The sequence below is a fragment of the Netta rufina genome, assembly GCF_964035555.1.
Source record: "Netta rufina genome assembly, chromosome: 4".
Lineage (NCBI taxonomy): Eukaryota > Metazoa > Chordata > Aves > Anseriformes > Anatidae > Netta > Netta rufina.
Window position 1 is genome coordinate 20,657,378 of NC_140127.1, and position 18,536 is coordinate 20,675,913.

Below are 18,536 nucleotides of genomic sequence, written 5' to 3' on the forward strand. Positions count from 1 at the left end.
CTTAAGTGATGGGCTTTGTTATGTTTAGGCAATTTTTTGTTAATAGCCTTGTGTATTCCAAGGAATGTAGCTTAGCTATTATCTGTTTCTCTTCCAGGTTAAAGACATTATCATGCACACTGAAATGTTCTCTATTGAAAATGGCCTGCTGACACCAACACTGAAGGCGAAGAGACCGGAACTACGAAAATATTTCCAGTCACAGATAGATGAACTCTATGCTAATACCAAAATGTAACTGAGTGGATTGAGGAAAGTGTCACACGTCTGTCTACTGTTAGCCTTCATATCTGTAATTTGACTACAGCAAATATAGGGAAGGAAACTGTGCAATCATTAACTTGTACAAAAATGGGTACTTGCCATAGGAACATTGAAGAAATGGAACACTGCCTTACTGTCAAGTCGTGTTGCATACTGTTTTTATGGTGACCTACAATTTCCAAAAAGAGCCTTAACTATAAATGGTAACTATATATAAGTTATTTAAGACTTCATCAGCCAAAAATGGACTCTCCTTGAACAAGGAGCTAAGGTTTTCTTATTGCCAGCATGTTTGCTGTCTGCAGTATATTTTCCAGTTGTCAATTCAAAAAGGGATTTGGCAGGTTTGAAATGCCTCTTAAGAATCTTGCATCCTCAGAAGGATTACACTAACCTGTGCAAAAAAAAACCTTACAGTTGTATAGCTGGTATCACATCTTGCATTGGTCCTAATATTAATTTGGGCAAGGCATCTGAGTTTCTTCCCTTCTGTCTACAGCCAGTTCTGAGGCTTACTTTTGTAAGGTAGAAGTCAGAACTCCACCCAAAGGAGACTGATTAATACAGGTTCAGAGTAAGTCTGGATTTGGTGGTTCTGCACTAGCAGTGTAGATGCAGTAAATTTGGCAAGTTGTAGCCTCTGCTACATTAATGTAATTCCAGAGCGGTGCCAGTCCTGTAAGAGAACAGACACTAACTCTGGCAAGAACACTAGAGATCCAGAAACAAAAACCATTCAGGAGGGTAGGCTATGCTGACAGGCAGGTAAACATTGCACCTGTACTAGCCACTTGTTTCCTTGTAATGAACGTGTATTTAAAATGCACTTTAAAAAGTGCCAGGTCCCCTGTAAGCAGAATAGCTTCTGCCATAACCTCTGTTTTCTGTGCTTTGTGTATGAGCCACTGAGTATTCTTCACTGAATAGCAAAATAGGTCAGGTAGAATGTTTTTTGCCTGATGCTTTGCAGTAATTGGAAGCATTCAGATATGCCAACAGAACTGTGTTGGCACTGTATAGGTATTTGTTCAGGGATGAGAAAGTAATTCCCAGATAAACTACAAAACTATTTACCTTCTGTTTCAGAAATCAGCAAAAATAAGCCTTATGGCATAAGTCTCTTGCTATTCTTAACAGAGCTGGTTTTGCATTAGCATTCATTGCTGTTTTTTGAAAACATGGATATATGTAAAATACAAGCACAACAAGGTTTGCACTAAGATTTGTGTGTGATTGTAATGCACTACTCTGTAGCATAATTTCATACATGTGTGCAATTAAGGTACACAAATCCAAGTCAACTGTTAGAGCAGTAGTTTGTTACATTGGAATTCAAATGTTTGCTTAGTGTTGGCTATTTCTATGTTTTATAAAACCAAAACAATTTTCAAAACCAATGAAGGAAACCAAAATAAATATTTCTGCATTTCAACTCAGTGAAGTATTTGTTTAATCAAGGGATGATGCTACTGACTAGCAAGTAGAAGCATAATACGGTAATTCTGACAAGCTGTAAAACTCCAGTGCTACAACCATGTTACCTAGCACAGGATCAGTGCTGCTTGTTGATGCTTTGTTTAGAAGGTAACTGCTTTGATCTGATACTTATGTGTAGGTTTTTGACCAATATCTTCAAGAAAGGGATGCTACTGTGTAATAGCATAAATCTATCTTTGTCAGTATAGTTTGGTGTTCTTTCCCTCTTATGTTATGATAAGCTGTAGCTTTACTGATAGTACTGCTTTTGGGTGGTTACTGTTCCTCTGTGTATAATTGTTCCCCCCACACTGTGCCTCTGGCCTTGATATGATATGAAGATCTATCACTCACTCTAGATAGTGACTCAATTATGTTCCTAGGCAGCCTGTTCCAACTTCTTGTCTCCTACTTAGTGCCTACTTAGACCAGCCACCACCTTGCTATAGCCTCCCTTAAGGTAATTGTAGAGCATGATGAGAATTGTAGAATGTGATACTCTACTGCATGTCTCAATGGGAAAAAAAGGCTAAAAGATGCTTGAACTGCATCTAAGGCCTGTTCTTGACACATCCTATCAAAAAGTTTTCTGTAGAAGCTGTTGATCAGAACAGCCAAGACAATACTAGAGTCTATAATTTGCTTGAAGGACTGTCCATAAACCTCAGGTAACAAGCAATAATACAAAGAAGTCACCTTAGCTTATCCTCTTGAATGGGGGGGGGGGGGGAGTTGGGGCAGACAGCAGTAAGTTTTCAGAATACCCTAAGGAAGAATACCCAAACCTGCAGATGAGGAGTTGAGGAATTAAAAGAACCCATCCCCAACCTTTTGAAAACTAAAAGGGTTTTGTTTTGTTGACAGATAGCTAAACCTCTGTTATGCCATCTAAACATAGGCTAAATGTGATTACATTGGGCTGGGGGCTAGTCACTATTGTGGTTCTGCAGGGTTCCACTTAGGGGACAGTTCTAGTCAATGTTTTCATAAATGATGTGGATGCAGGACTCCAATGTGCACTAAGTGAGTTTGCAAATAACACTAAGAGGAGCTGTTGACTATCTTGAGTGTGGAGAGGACTTGCAGAGAGATCCTCTCTAATTAAGAGGTCAGGGCAATCACCAATGTTATGAAGTTTAATGAGCAAATGTGAGCTTCTGTGCCTGGAATAGAGCAATCCCAGATACCCATGCAGATTGGGGGATGAAAGGCTGGAGAGTAGCCCTGCAGAAAGGGATCTGGGGGGTTTTGGTCAACAGCAGTTTGTATAGTTTGTATAAGAGGCAGTGTGCCCCGGCACGGCAGTGCTAGCTGGTCAAGGGAAAGGACTGTCCTGCTCTGCTCTGTGCTGCTGTGGCCTCATCTCAAGTACTGTGTGCACCACAATATAAGGACATAAAACTATTAAGAGTATCCAAAGGAAGGACACGAAGATGATGACAGGTCTAGAGAGCAAGACATGAGGAGGGGCTGAGGTCCCTGGGTTTGTCCAGCCCCAAGCAGAGCCGGCTGAGGGGAGGCCTCATGGCGGCCTGCAGCTCCCTCACAGGGAGCGGAGGGGCAGGCGCTGAGCTCTGCTCTCTGGGGACAGCGACAGGACCCGAGGGAATGGCATGGAGCTGGGACAGGGGAGGGTCAGGCTGGGGGTTAGGGAAAGGTTCTGCACCCAGAGGGTGGTCAGGCACTGGGACAGGCTCCCCAGGGCCATGGGCATGGCACTGAGTCTGATGGAGTTCAGGATGTGCTTGGACAATGCTCTCAGACACAGGGTCTGATTTTTGGGTGGTCCTGTGTGGAGCCAGGAGTTGGACTTGATGATCCTTGTGGGTCCCTTCCAACTCAGGATATTCTGCGGTTCTTACACAGTAATTGTGTGGCAGAGATTAGGAATTCCAAGTTTTAAGCCTGAATCCTACTTTCTTGGCAGCAAGCAATATCGTTGTATGTTTGGAATTGATTTTTGTGCAGACTGTGGCTATTTTTTCACCTCAGATTTTAGGCTTTGTAGAAATGATCCCATTTGCTCACTTTTCTAGATAGGAAATTAGAGCCAAACGACGCCTGGCCCCATAAGCGTATGTATACAGTCACAGTTTATGAAGCTGCTCTATGTTACAAGTGTCTGTGACGAATAACCAATTCAGAGTATTATTTATCAGAACAGAATTTATTTGAGCAACTGGTCAAGCAGGCAAAACAGTGCTGGGCGGCTGGGGAGTCTCCGCTCCACCAACAGCACACACTCACCCCCGCCAGAGCCCCCTTTTCTTGCAAGTGGTTCCAGGTTGGTGCAGCACATCCTGGTTCTCTCTGCGATTGTTCATCCAGTTGCTAGGGGGTTGTCACGGGCTCTCTGGTGGTCGCGGGGATGAAGGTCATAGTCTTCCTCTGCATTGCAGGTTGAGGGCCTGCTGGCTGGTGCACGCGCAGGATGTGCCAAGGGTCGTCCTTTCCTTTGGGCATTCCAGTCACTGCAGTTGTTAGCTTACAGCAGGAAGTCACCACAATTGTTTGCTCGGCAGGATGTTGCAGATACGCCAGTAATCCAAGGTGACAGAGGTTAAAACAGCTTATCTGGTTACCCCACCAGTTTGATAGACAAATTCTTTATAAAGCCTTTATTACAACCCTCCCCTTCTTGTTTTTACCATTTTGTTAATCAAACCAGGCAATGGTTTCCTGGGCTAGGGAGAGGATGGGAGTTTCTCTATTAATAACTTCGTCATCCTCTAGGTGTTGACTGCTGTTGACTCCTTTCACTTGGTATCATAAGTAGCTTGCATTACTTTCCAAAGTGGGTTCTCCTCAACCATACCTGTAGGTGGGGTTATGGCACTATTTATATGTTATTTTCAGCCCGGCTTGGTGTGTTTGTTGGGCCCAAAGGGGGTAGTGCCTTTATCTTTGGCCCGTTAATGACCCTGTTAGGACCGACCCCTTGAGGAGGGCTCTCTACCCTCTCCTTTTTTATAAAAATTAGCCCTCCTCTATCGGCTCCAGGTTCCCAGAACCTTACACCCCAGATCCTCCCTACCAACCATCCTAGATCTTGAGGTTGTAATACTGTAACCCTCAGAGATTTACAAGTTCCAGCATTATTTACGCTACCGTCATAACTGTAAGTGGGCTCACGGCAACCATCTGGTATCCAAGTAACATTGAGGTACCTGTCGGGAGGGTGACTCCACCATCCTGGAGTAGCTATGGTTTCACAGCCCCAGTATGGGCAAAAATAGTACTCTGTACGGTTACAGTAACTTTTTCCCGGGTTTGAGCTAGGACACCAATAGGTAGCCTTTGCATTTGAAGCCCCCCAGGAGTATTGTCTCTGGGGACTACACAGGTGGTGTTCTGTATTTCCTCCGTATCCTAGTATTGTCCCGAGTAATTCACAATTGGTTATATCGAAAGAAGGTGAGCCTGCTGTAACACTAGTTTTGAGTATCTTTGAGTCATCCCAACTACCCAAGGTCCACTTGTAAGGCCGGTGAGGGCTCTCTTCTCCCTTTGTTACATCTAACCGGATTATCAGGAGTCCCATTACCCATACAAACAAAGTTAAACTCGAGAGAAACAGAGGGGCCCTGCTTTTACTACAGGTATCCCAGGGGTTTTGGTGGGCACTGTGTCTCTTACCCTGGTTGCTTCCTGCTGCATGTGGGAGATGTTGGGGAGGTGGTATTTCACAGGGCCTCATGGACTGCTTCTGGAGGTGGCTCACCAACCTTGATCCCCACAGCATTACGCCTCTGCCTCCTCCGTCTACTCTTTTGCTTAGAGCAACGGAGTGTGTTGTCTTCTCGGCAGCAGCCATATTCTTCAGGGGAACCTCCTTCCTCTTTTAGCCCACTTGATTTGTATGCTTTTCCCCCCCAGTTCCACACCTTATCTCAACCGCTGTTATCTGTGGCCTGGTCAGAGGATCTCAACCTTCGCTGGGCAGGGCCTGCTTCACGGCTTTCCCAGTGACACCTCCCTCTTTTTACACTTACCCCTGAGATGGGATACCCATAGGAGCAATGAACCCTCTGCCCTCCCTTACAGAACAAAAAGGGTTATATGTGGTGGCTTCACTCATGCTTCACTCATCAGTCTTCCTCTGAAAGGTGACTTTCAGGTTGTCAGGGCTCCCAGTTGCCTCCCAGTGAGGATCTCGAACAGGTCCTTTTTATCCTGCCAGCGTGAGTCCAACCTTGTTCTGCCGTTCGAACCGCAGTGTCTGTGGTAAGCAACACAAGAAAGGGTCCCTCCCAATGAGGGATCAGGGAGGACTCTTTTCAGGTATTAATCAATACTCTGTCCCCTGGCTTGATCCTGTGTATTGCTATATCTAAGGGTGGTCTTTGTACTACTAATCCCTTCTTTATTAGTTCTCATCTTCGCTTCATTAACTCAATGATGTACTCTTGCAGCACCTTCTCTTCTACCTTTGGGTGCTCGGCTGGTATTTCCAAGTCGTAAGGCATCCTGTACAACATTTCAAAAGGGGAAATACCTGTTTCTGTCCGGGGTTGTGTCCTCAGATTTAATAAGGCGATTGGAAGACATTTTACCCAGTTCATCTTAGTTTCAATCATCAATTTGGTCAATTGTTTCTTAGTTCCCCATTCATTCTTTCTACCTTTCCTGAACTTTGTGGGTGCCACGGGGTATGATATTCCCATCTCGTCCCCAAGGGATCCAAGGCTTCTCTGATAGTCTTGGAGGTGAAGTGTGGTCCTCTGTCTGAGTCTATTACAGCTATATTCCCGTACCTTGGCACAATGTTTTCTAATAATATCTTTACGACCGTCTGTGCTGTGGCTCGAGCCACGAGGAAGGCTTCTCCAAAGTGAGTGAGATGATCCACTAAAACTAAAAGGTATTTATACTTCCCGACCTTTGGAAGCTCTGTGAAATCAACCCGTATCTTTTCAAATGGTCTCTTTGCTAGCCCCCGTCCTCCTGGTACCTTTTCTCTGAGTTGTTGTTTATTAACCCTTTGGCATGTCAAGCATTCTCCCACCATCTTTTCAGCAATTTCATAAATCCCAATATGCATATACTTGGTCCCAAAGTGGTCCACAAGTGCCTGTACTCCCCCGTGGGTCTGCCTGTGGAATTCATTATTCTCCACGCCATGCCTTCAGGAATAACCTCCCTCCCATCAGGGCGTGCCCACTTCCCCTCTTTTTCAATAATCCCCATTTGTTGTAGTTTCTCTACCTCTTTTACCTCCAAGGTGTTCCCATCTATTATGGCATAACCTGATTTTCGTTTCCCATTTATTACCCTCGAAGATCCATCTACAAATAATTTCTCCCCATTCAGTAATTCCTCTTCCTCCAAGTCTTCCCTTATTTTGGTCTGGGATTCAATTAATCGGATACAATCGTGTGTCAATTCTTCACTTGGTTCCCCGTGTAAAAATTGAGCTGGATTCTGTAAACTAGTCGTTTCGAGTTCTAATTTGGGGGAATGTATCAATATACCTTCATACTTCAATAGTCTAACATCAGTAATCCACTCCTCTGCTTTCTGTTGTAACGCCCCTCCGATGGTATGAGGTGTATGTACCTCTAATTCTCCCCCCAGGGTGACTTTTCCAGCTTCCTCGACTAAGAGGGCCGTAGCTACTGTAGCCTGAAAGCAGGTGGGCCAACCTCTACTCACTGGGTCCAACAATTCTGAAAAGAAACCTATGGGCTATGGTGGGGGAGGAGGAATAGGATCTGGTCCTGTGGCGGGGGGGATATAAGGAGGAGGGGATAGAGGGAGCTCCTCGGGACTCTCAGTTTTTTCCTAGAGCTCGTCTCCCTTAAGGTAAACACGTGGGTCCCGGTATCTGATCCTATCCATAAACCTTACCAATAAACGCTTACCAATACTTACTCAGTCCCGAGTCTTCGTTCGGATCTTCGTGCACAAGAATTAGGGGGTACCGCGGGATTCTTCTGTCTGCTTACCCAAATTTAGGGTTCAGATGTACGGGATTTGGACTGGGGAGCAGCCACCCCAGGAGCACGCGGAGATGGTGCACCCGCCTCGTGCTCGGATCCCAGCCCAAACGGACCTGTGTCCGAGTCACGGCGCCTCGCTGTTACAAGTGCCTGTGACAAACCCCAATCACCGATAGAGCACTATTGATCAGAACAGAACTCACTGGAGCAAGCGGCCAGGCAGGCAGAGCAGCGCTGGGCGGCAGCGGAGTCTCCGCCCCACCAACGGCGCGCATCCACCCCGCCAGAGCCCCGCTTTATGGCCGAGTGGTTCCGGGTTGACAAGCGCATCCACCGGGTCCTACAGAGGGGTGGGAGGGCGAGCACCCCACAGCCCCAGCGGGGCGCTGCAGCCGCCATCCCATCCCTTCCCCTCCTCCCTCCCCCTTCCGCAGGAGGCCATGCCCGGCCCGCCTTTGAATCGCGGCGGGAAGGCGGCGGCGGCCGTTGGAGGCCGTGAGGGACGGGGGGCGGCTGCCTGAGGGGCGGGCGGGCTTAGCTGCGGTTGCAGATTTAGGAGACCACGCTTCAGAGTAAATGTCCTCCAAGAAAAAGCTGAAGAGACATCGCTCCAGAGATGAATTCAAGGTAATCTTCTCCGTTTTAAACTTAAATTAAACAATAAATTATTCGTTGTTTTACTGTGCTTTTACGTCACTGATTGCGGAGGCGGGTATATGTATGTTAACGCAGGACTTTCCTTGCATAGGTGTTGGGAGCTTTGCTGTGGGACCACAAATTAGTACGGGTCGTGCAGGCTTAGTACAAGCTGTAAAGTCTTGTGTTTGTTTTGTTTTGTTTTGTTTTGTTTGTTGTTGTTTTTTGTTTGTTTGGTTGGTTGGTTTTGTTTTTTTTTTGTTGTTTTTTTCTTTAGGAGTAGTACATTGTCAGGCAAAATGAACCACTGACTTTCAAATAGGCAAAAATTTGAAAACAACTTCGTAAAAAAAAACACAACAAAAAACAGCTTAAAGAGGAAATAGCTGATGTGTTCAGTAGCATAAAACCCGTGAGGTGTTGCTCAGTAAATTTAGAAGCTTGTGAAGTCAGTGTTTTCTTCTAATTCCTTCTCAAGGTACACAAATTAGCGAGGAAGCTTACTCCCATATTTACAGTGTGAGTAGCACACTTGAAAATATTTCCTAAAGTAATGCCATTCTCTCCTGTCTTTCCGTTGTCCGGAAGTGTCTGTATGGTGCTTGGCTTGCATGTTCCATCTTTTATAATAAGTTACACTTTGAAAAGTGAAAATGAAAGTCATTTCCAAATCGAAAGTTAAAATGAAAGTCATATACACTTGGTTTTGTAAATACAAACTACGGTATAGCATAAAATAGCTGTGTATGCTAGTTTCATACCATCACTTCTCTTAGGGAAAATAAAACATCTTGAGGAAAAAAGTGCATGCTTCAAGTGCTTTATATCATAGCTTAGAAGTCACTACTGGTTAAATGTACTTTTAGTCAAAAGTTCTTGAAATTCATTGTCATATTCAATCTGCAATATGATAAGAAGTTTGGATGAGCTACCTATTAATTTCATATGCTTCCAGGAAGACAAAAGCAGCTCCGGTCCTCGTTGGAAATTACTTCCACCCGAGGAACCAGATGTCTCAAGGATATTGAAGGTGGCTGGAGCAAATCAGGTTGAAGAGCTTGACGATTCATTTGGTTAGTATGAATTTAAACGTATGATTTTAATGAACTAACCACATGTAAACACTGAAATATTTTTTCCCTAGGAAAAGGTACTGTTTCTTTGCTAACAGAAACTGTGGGCAGAAGACAGGGCAGAGAGGGTTTTTGTTTGTTTGTTTGTTTTTAGGGGGAGATGTTATGTTCTGTCATTTAGGAAGTAAATAGAATAATGTAGTAATATATGCCAAGTAAAATTTGATGGTAAAATACTGGCTATTCAAGTTTTATAGTGTGAATAGTAGAATTTCATGCAATATAGTGGTGCAATCATGTAAGAACTTATATTTTAAAAGGTAAGTCCAGTTTCTTAAGTTATTCTTTGTTAAATTACACAAATTATGAAGTGAAATTGTTAAAGAGAATATACATGGCAGCAAGCTCAGAAGTTCACAGGGATCTTGTTCTGCTGTTTTCAAACATAAGTCCACCACTAAATCATTTCCCTAAGCTCCACGTCCCCACGTTTCTTAAATTCCTCCAGGGATAGCAACTCTACTGCCTCCCTGGGCAGCCTGTTCCAAAGCCTAACCTCCCTTTCTGTGAAGAAACTCTTCCTGCTATCTGATCTAAACCTCCCCTGTGCAAGCTGAGGCCATTGCCTCGTATCCTGTCACTTGTCGCACTTGATGCCCTCCTCGCTGCAGCCTCCTTTCAGGTACTTGCAAAGGATGATGAGGTCTCCCCTCAGCTTCCTTTTCTCCAGATTAAATAGCCCCAGTTCCTTCAGTTGCTCCTCATGTCTTGTTTTCTAATTCCTACCAATAGCAGGTAGGCGAGTATAGAAACTCTGATGCTTTGACTATTCGAAGATTAGAAAAAATGTGTATAATACTTTTAACAAGACTTCATTTGCATAAGTGAGCAGGCCACAAAAATTTTAACTGAATGCTGAATGGCAGGCAATGCTGATATACCCGTGATCTTTGCCTCAACAGATGGGAACAGTTTTCATACAGCTTATTTTCCGTTATTCACAGATCACCCTTTGCACAGTACTGCTGTGGATGCTTATGGAGAGGAACGTTCGGAAAGCGAGTCACTTAGTCATGTTTCAGATCCACAAACCAAAAACACAGGAAGAAGGTCTGGTGAAAAAATAATTGCCAGCGTTTGTTTGTTTATTTTAGATTAAATCTTTTGTTTGTCAGGTTTCACTAACTGCTTATTAAAAAGATACCTAAAATCTCCCAGATGAGAAACCAAGAGTGAGTAATATCCAGGAACATAAAAAATGGGAGAATGAGCTAGAGTCTGCCTTGTATAAGTAGTGCACTGATTTAAGTAGTTACTATAGCTCTTTTTTTTTTTTTTTTTTTTTTTTTTAATGAAAGGATGGCTTTGTGAGGTGTAAATTAGTCCTCTAAATCCTGGTGTCTTTAAGAAGGGAAAAATAAGACAATAATAGTGCTTGTATGAGACTGTGTATTTCTTCATGTTTTTGTTTTTTTTTCCCCTCAGCCCTCTGACCCCCCAAAGGAATATTTTTCTATTCCTGCTAAAATACACCAAATATTAATTTTGTGTCTATTTCAAAGTTTCTCCCTGATACAACATGTTTGTCTCAGTCATCTGTTAGAAATGGGTTTCTAAATTGTTGCGAGGTTCACTGTTGATGGATAAAGATTCTGTTCCCTTTATATACCACTTGAAATTTTAATGTAGTTATGTAGGGGAAGCTGAAAGGGACAGCAGTACGTGTTACCCAAACCCTAAGATTTTGTTGTTTGTATATAGAATATCATTTTTCTCAGTATGTAGTTGGCTTACATGTGGATTTTTTTTTTTTCCCTAGTAAACAAATGCACTTGAAACTGTCTGAGGGTGACGTTGACAAATCCAACTCAGATGATTCTACAGATGAGCCCCTTAAGGAGAATATGGTATGGAGAGCATTGCATGAGTATATCAGTCAAATCATTTTTAACTTGATGCCATGCTTGCATTGGATAATGGTGGGGAAGGAAGACCTTTCATTTGCTTTTTAGTACTTAACTGTATGCCAGATAATTAGTCCTTTTAACATTCCTGTGAGATGGCCAAGTGTTAAGTGAAATGCTTAAACCTACATGGTCATTTCAATGGAGAATGTAATGGCTGGGGTCCTGTAGTCCATTTTATTTGCTCGTTTGGCAATATGTTGTTGTTTTTTTCTTTTAAATGAGTATATTTACATCTGGAATATGTGTTTTTAAAGAATGCCATACTACTTGGTATACAAATCAGTATAGTTCAGTATAGAAGAACATATTTATGAGAGAATTTATTTTTTCATTGATAAAATTAATTTTGAAGATACATTGGAATTAGACAAAAACGATTGATATTGAATGAGTGTTTTTCCTTGCTTAGGCTGTAATTAATGTAAAATGATTTTGGCCAGCTTAGCTTCTGGGTCTACTGAGTAAGAGTTAACTACTTTGGGAAAGTAGGCCTGTGACAGAAGAAGCAATGCAGTAGTTTGTCTAAAAGCTTTTTACCTACTGAAGTTCATTGGAATTGTTGAAATTTGTGTTGTAAATCTCAGGACATAATGTTAGTCTTCTATCAGTGAACTGCACATAAGCAGCACTGTTGTTGAATACTTCCTGTGACATGACAGTAGTTGTAAGTAGAGAAGGAATTGGGACAGATGTAGGTGAAAAGGAAGGTAAGGAGGAGCCGTTGGACAGAGAACTGTTGATACTGGTGCCTATGCTGAACTGAGGGACCTTAGGCTCCTTAAAATGACCAATGTCTGATGTGTCGCTTGGTTAGTGCAGCCAAGCAGCTGCTGTCCCTGCGCAGTGTAATCAGTGTGCTGTGACTCTGGTGACACAGACCTCAGTAAACGGTACCTAGTATTTCTTGACTGAAACATCACTAAAAATGCTTTCCTGAATTCTACCTGATTGCTGTCTCTCAGAATTTTAAATGAGTGCACCTAAGTTCTATTTCAAAATTAATCTGCTTTGTGTATCACAGAAAGCTCCGAGTACTGCTCAACTCCAGTTGAAAAAGAAGAAACTACCTTCAGAGGAGAGCACACCAGACTCTTCTGGTAAAGCAGACCTTTCAAAACACTTGCGTAGTTGTATCTCATTCAAAATTAATATTTTTCCTTAACTTGGCAGTCTCTAACTTCTGATATGTAGTGGCATACTGCTTTGGGAGGTTGTAATTTTAATGCTGGTCTAAACACTCATTAGCAACGGATAAATTGAGGGGCTGGTGTGCCACACAGTTCTGATCCTGCTGGGTTGCATCCCTGGACTTGCCTATTACTGGAGCATAGGTGTGTGTCACCCTTTGCAGGCAGCCTGGCTTCCTCTGGGGGAAGCTTGGGTCCATACTCCAGTGTGTCCCTTGGTTTTGGTGCCTGGAGCACCAGATTGTGGGGCACAACTTGGAGTAACCCTGATTTACAGCAGAGACACAACTGTTAGTGTGAAGACCCTTGAGACAGGGAGCTTCAAGATTGTGGCATTTTTTTGGTATGTGGAGAAACTGTTTCTCAGGTGTCATCTTGCTTCCTTCAAATTGTACCCCATTACATTCAGGTAAATCTAGATTTACATTTGGAGTGCATGAAGTTTCTGTGGAATTAGTGGTTAATATTGCTGCAAAGTTTTAAATAAATATATTTGCATATACCTTTTATAAGCATATATGGTAGCAATACAAATATGATATAACAATTCATGATTCTCTGAGCAATGCAGGTTGCCCAAACTGAGGCGTAGTTTTTACAGCTCAGACAGCTACATCACTGGGTAGTTTATCAGTTGGAGTAATGATATTTTCCTGGACTTCTTTGAACTGATGAAGAATAAGAAATAAGATGTGTATGAATGCTCATTCAAATTTTAAAGTGTACTCAGATAAATATATATAGTTGCTCAGCCTAAAACATGAAATAATTAATACTTCTGCTTTTCCAAGATTCATATTAAAATATGCATAACTCTTTGATAATTTATTTTAATGTGGGCATAATAACTTCTGTTTCAGAGCATGTACCTGAACTGTGTAATGCTTATCTTTATTCTGTTGTTTCAGTTAATAGCCCATGTTCTGTAGAGGTTTGGTGTCCCAAAGATCTGAAAAGATCTTCCAGAGATATTACAGAACTGGATGTTGTTCTGGCTGAATTTGAAAAGATAACGGCAAATTACAGGTAAATATTCTACTTTTCTTTGGCTGAATACTCAAAGTCTTATAAACAAATTATCTACTTTTTTTTGCTAATAGACTTTCCCTTGGTAATGCAGTATAGCTTAGTTAACGTTCTGATGTAATTTTAATGATTGTTAGGCTTCTGTGATACAAGTACTATTTATATGCGATCTTAAGGAAGTGGTCTCCAGGAATTTGATATTTTTCCTAACAGAAGAGCAACACTTCTCAGCTGTTTTCCAATGTAGAATTTAGGTTATTGCTAGAATATGAAAGGCCCACAGTTGCTTGTGCTGATAGCTATTTAACATTGGGTTTTATTTGTATTCAAAAAAATGCTTTTGGATGTGATTTCCCCTTTACTAAACCAAGTGGGTTGTGTTTTATCCCCTGACTTCTGCAGACAAAGCATAGAATCAGGAATTTGCAGAAAAGCTGTCAATGGCTTCTGTTCTGCTTTCAAGGACCAAATCACTGATCTTGTAAGTATACAGTAAAATAAATAAATAAATATTTGTGGTAATGATTTTAGAGCTGTGCATTACATTGTATATCACGTAGTAAAACTGGAGAGCTGCATAACTTGAAGAAGCAAACAATTATGGAAGACATTGTTTTAAGAGCTCCTGGACCGGATTTTTACAGTGTCTCAGCTCCCTGGTGTGTAGTAGCCTGACTGAAGCCTCTACCATAGCTTATGAAAAACAATCCTTTTTAGTTAACAGTGTGACCCTAACTGTCAAAAATTATTAACTTGGAAGACTCAGAATTCTTCTCGCTAATTACAACTTGTAAAATAAACTCAAACTCTGTTGTGAGAAGTAAAATGGATGAATACTAAAACTATAGTTCTAAGTGATTCATTAGCGTAAACAAGTTTTAAAATGAGGAAATTTATACATTTATATAAAAGTTATGGAAAAATTGGGATGGGTAGCATTACACTAATTGGTACCAGCAGTATTACGTGGGCTAACTGGTGCAAGATGACTAACGTTGTGTAGCAGTCTTCCTCTGGTATGAAGAGGGGGGAGAGAATTGATACACTTGTAATATTCCTTTGAGCAGTTGTTTTATTAAATAGCTTTTTATGTTATTACCAAGTAATTTTTTAAAATTAATTCTTGCAACCATATTTTTAGGAGGATAGAGGTGAAATCCATATCCATCATCAATTTGTAATGCTTCTTTTCCTCCACAGATAACAGAAGTCCAAGAATTAAAGAACGTGAAGAAAAAAAATGCTAAGGTAAATATCTGAAAGACAGGCTATCACTGAAATGTACAGCATACAGATGTGGGTGTTGAAATTTCAGGAAGCCGACTGAAAGAAATAAAATAATTCACAAAAAGAAGTGCACTGTTCTACAGAACCAACTGCACAAACAGAGGATAGGGCACCACCAGCGTATGGATTGCACACTGCATATATTTACTGATGTAACAAGAATGAAAACACATTAGGATGTGTAAGTATTTATGCATGAGAATTACTCTTATTTTTTTTGAGCAAGCACTGGTGGGGCCCCTGGGGAACCAATTAAATATTGGAAGTTCACCTTCAAGAAACACAGATGAATATAAAATCCAGAAGAGAACAGCAAAGATTGGTGAAAACAGAATTAGATTGTTTATTTTAAAGGAGAGTAGTCTTAAGGGAGATGCATTCCCTAAAGACATGCAAGTTTTTATTCAGAGGAGGCATTTCCTCTGTTCATTTAGGCTTGAAATGCAGCAAGAGAAATACAGACTGTAGGAGAAACTAGTGCGGGAGCAGAAAATACTGGAGTGGTTTCCTCAGGAGAGAGGGTGATGCCCCATAGCAGAGAGATTTAAGAGCAGGTTAAGCCCTATCTTCCAGAGACATACTTTAGGTACACTTGATCTCTCTTGTGAGAAGTGGCTGTAAAGCTCTCTGCCTTCAAACCTGGTAATCAGAAGCATGAAAGAGCAATTGGAACAAGCACAGAAGATTGAAATTTGTTGTCTATTTCTTGATATTGCTTTGTTTTTAATTATTAAACAATTTAACCTACTTAGCAACCACATACAGTGCACACACCTCTTCAGCAACCTTTTTGATGACTAAATAGCTTCTAACAATTGAAGTAAATGGAAAGCTTATTCTGTCAGGCAGCAATTAATGTGCTGAAGATGAGAAGTCCTAAAAGTCCTGTTAATTTGAGATGAAAAAGTACGCTATTTTGTAAAATGAAAATTTTAATGTGCATCTGGCATTCACAGCTACTTAGCTTCCTTTTTTTGTATCTTATACGCTTGTTTAAACTTAGGTTTATAGTTACTAAATTGAAATATTTTGTGAGACATAAAAGAAAAAAGGATATAGTTATACTTAATTCCATAGTTATGGCAGTCATACTGAACATATGTTTGTATTCGTCTGTATTCTTAAACAAAGAAACCTGCTGGAGTTCAGCATGTTTGAGTTCAAATCCTCACAACTTCTTTTCTACACTTGTAAAGCCAGTGTTCCTCAGGAGACGTTTTGGATGGGGATGAGAGTTTAGCACTGTAATGCTATTTAAGGTCTGGTATCTTCCACACCTTGAACTAGAAACATGAAACCTCAAAGAAAAAAACAGTCAATGACATTTGAGTTGTTTGCCTGTGAAGTTACTGAAACAGGTTCAAAGACTTTCTTCGCTATTTGTTACAGGTAGTGGCAGACATCAAAAAGAAAAGGCAGCGACTGATGCAAGTCAGAGAAGAGCTAATTGGGTATGTTTCTAATAATATACGGTATGTTTTTGTGCAATAATAGCCTGAAAAACTGAAGGAGGCTAGTAGTTCATAAAAATCAAAGAAAAAAATGTTACTTTCACTTCAGAGTTATTTTGATGAAACTAATTCTGTTCTGTATTGCTTTCTCTTCTTACAAAAGCTCAGGATAACCTCTCCTTTCCGTGGTTCAGTTGCCTAGAGTATTTCTTCAAAGTTCTCTTACGTAATTGTGGTCACCGGGGCACTATTTCAGACAGTATGTTTATAAGAAAAACACTAACATTATAATTGGAATTGCAAAGGTAATGAAGCAAAACTTACAGAGGCAGTACAGAGTTTGTTTTTGAGGGTAAGAGAATTATTCATCACATTGCATTTTAGCATGGATGCCTCCGAATACATGGATTGCTACTGTCTCACAGAGCCACACAGTTCCCCTTCTACAAGGTGGCATTAATCTTAAGTACCATTTAGATACAAAACAGAGAAAGCTAAAAAAAAATATTTTCTGTAGAAAAATCATTACACTTCCCCAAACCCAATTAGATAGGAGGATAAAATTTATACTGAAGCTGCATATACCATGCATGCCAAGTCTATAGGGACCTGCACAGACATGGATCCACAAAGGCAGATGAAAAGCCCTTTCTCTGTGGTCACGTGAGCCTTTTTATCTTTGCAGTACTGAGGACAAACTTCTCTGAAAGAAATAAAGGCATCCCTCAGCCTGGGTTTAACCCCCTCACACACAGACTGAAAGCTACCTTCATGTTTCTTGTGTTTTAATCATTTGATCATTCTGTAAAAGTTTGTTTTTGTTTGCGTGTTTGTTTGTTTTCTGGAGCTTAAATGAAAATGGCATTTTGTGTTCTGTTTTTGGAGTGCTAATCATGCTTTGAACACCATCTAATAGATGGAGCCCCTCAGCTTGCTTAGGCAGAGGAGTATCTAGTTTGTGGATCCTGAGTGTGCTTCAGCATAAGCACCGAATGCCTCAGCCTGCAGGCTGGTGTCTGCAGAAGCACACAGCATAGTTATGGAACTTCACTGGTTTTTGGGTTTAAGTGCTTAAGGAAGATTGGCTATATTGTCAGACTTGACAGTAAGACTTGGAAAAAGGTGTTTTTTGTTGTTGTATTTTTTTTGTGGATTTGGACCTGTGGTCTAGTTTAAATAATATACTACTTTTTCTATTTACAGTATGTTCTACTAACCTATACTTCTTATTTCTGACCTACCTTTCCTTAAGTCGTCTTCAGAGGAAATAGATTCACAATCAGTCATGAAATAAATATTCTGATGTAGTCATCAAAGCATTGATCTTTTTCAGAGCCGAATCACAACTGGTAGAACTACAGAGAGAATGCGCTGAGGTACAGGAGAGGAAGTCTTCCTTGACACAAGCAGTTCAATTCCTTACTGATTTGAAGGAACTACAGCAGGACTACTTGAATTACAGAGAAGAAAACCCAAGAGAAAAAGTGGTGGTGAGTACACATTTTTGCATGTGTTTCTAAACTGTTCTGGATCAGCTCTCCCCCCCTTTTTTTTCTCTGGAACTGACAAGTATTTCTATTAATGATTAGCCGACATTAAATAGCAGAGTTTTGTTACCTGTTTTTGTGGAACCAGCTTGAGAATCACTACTGTAACTGCAGTCCAGCGTCTCACTCATGTTGGAAACAGGTTATTTCAGAGAAATTCTGATACTTGATTCTGTGTCCAGGAATTTGAAGGACATAAACATAAGTGTTATCCTCAGGTCTAGCTTTGTTTTCTTTTTAAATAGAAACTGAAGAAAGATTAACAGTGAGAACCAAGTAATGAACTTCAATTGCTTCGATTAAAGATTATCTAAACTTAGCTGTTCTTCACTTTTGCAAGTCACATTGCACGATTTCAGGCAGAGGAATAATAAATAAGTCATATGTGTATCTGTATTTATTTTTTTCTCCAAGAATTAAAAATGTTAATCTGTAATGTTATTTCCTTAACAACAACAGTATGGAACTTCCAGCCTACCTGCTCTGCTGGTGGAATCACGGAGAATTCTAGGAGCAGAAAGACACTTTCAGAATATTAATAGGAAACTGGAGGATGCTCTGGACCTACAAAGAGGGAAGTTATCAAAGAAAGATTAAGTGCTTTTTAACATTTTTAATCTTGGGTTATTTAAGTAACATGATCTTGAAAACAACATACTGTTTAAAAAGAGAACACGGGAACT

At 41.0% G+C, this 18,536-nt stretch overlaps 2 protein-coding genes and 1 long non-coding RNA gene across 4 annotated transcripts in view; 2 read left to right on the forward strand and 1 right to left on the reverse strand.

Annotated features, from left to right (window-relative positions):
- The window catches only part of ACSL1 (acyl-CoA synthetase long chain family member 1), a 37,681-nt gene extending 35,985 nt beyond the window's left edge, over positions 1–1,696 (forward strand). For both annotated transcript variants that reach the window (XM_084285546.1, XM_084285547.1), the window contains exon 21: positions 98–1,696. In XM_084285546.1, the coding sequence (XP_084141672.1) occupies positions 98–238 (141 nt within the window). In that variant the 3' untranslated portion in view covers positions 239–1,696. The remainder of the gene's footprint in view (positions 1–97) is intronic.
- A 2,192-nt stretch (positions 1,697–3,888) lies between these two features.
- On the reverse strand, positions 3,889–8,010 carry LOC311209460. Its single transcript, XR_014618415.1, has 2 exons — positions 7,612–8,010; positions 3,889–5,959 (listed from the first exon to the last, which is right to left on the reverse strand). It is a non-coding gene; the product is annotated as an uncharacterized lncRNA (long non-coding RNA).
- Positions 8,011–8,161: 151 nt separating this feature from the next.
- Positions 8,162–18,527, forward strand: CENPU (centromere protein U). The gene is made up of 11 exons (XM_084286246.1): positions 8,162–8,306; positions 9,271–9,388; positions 10,393–10,498; positions 11,208–11,295; positions 12,377–12,452; positions 13,451–13,568; positions 13,971–14,049; positions 14,769–14,816; positions 16,245–16,306; positions 17,640–17,796; positions 18,313–18,527. Exons 1-11 carry the CDS (start codon positions 8,256–8,258, stop codon positions 18,448–18,450), a joined length of 1,041 nt encoding a protein of 346 aa, XP_084142372.1. The 5' UTR covers positions 8,162–8,255; the 3' UTR covers positions 18,451–18,527.
- Positions 18,528–18,536: the final 9 nt, after the last annotated feature.

Coding starts and splice junctions, on each gene's coding strand:
- CENPU (XM_084286246.1), top strand. CDS start 8,256: ATGTCCTCCAAGAAAAAGCTGAAGAGACATCGCTCCAGAGATGAATTC. Junction 10,499..11,207: donor ACCAAAAACACAGGAAGAAG/GTCTGGTGAAAA, acceptor TTTTTTCCCTAG/TAAACAAATGCACTTGAAAC. Junction 17,797..18,312: donor ACCCAAGAGAAAAAGTGGTG/GTGAGTACACAT, acceptor TAACAACAACAG/TATGGAACTTCCAGCCTACC.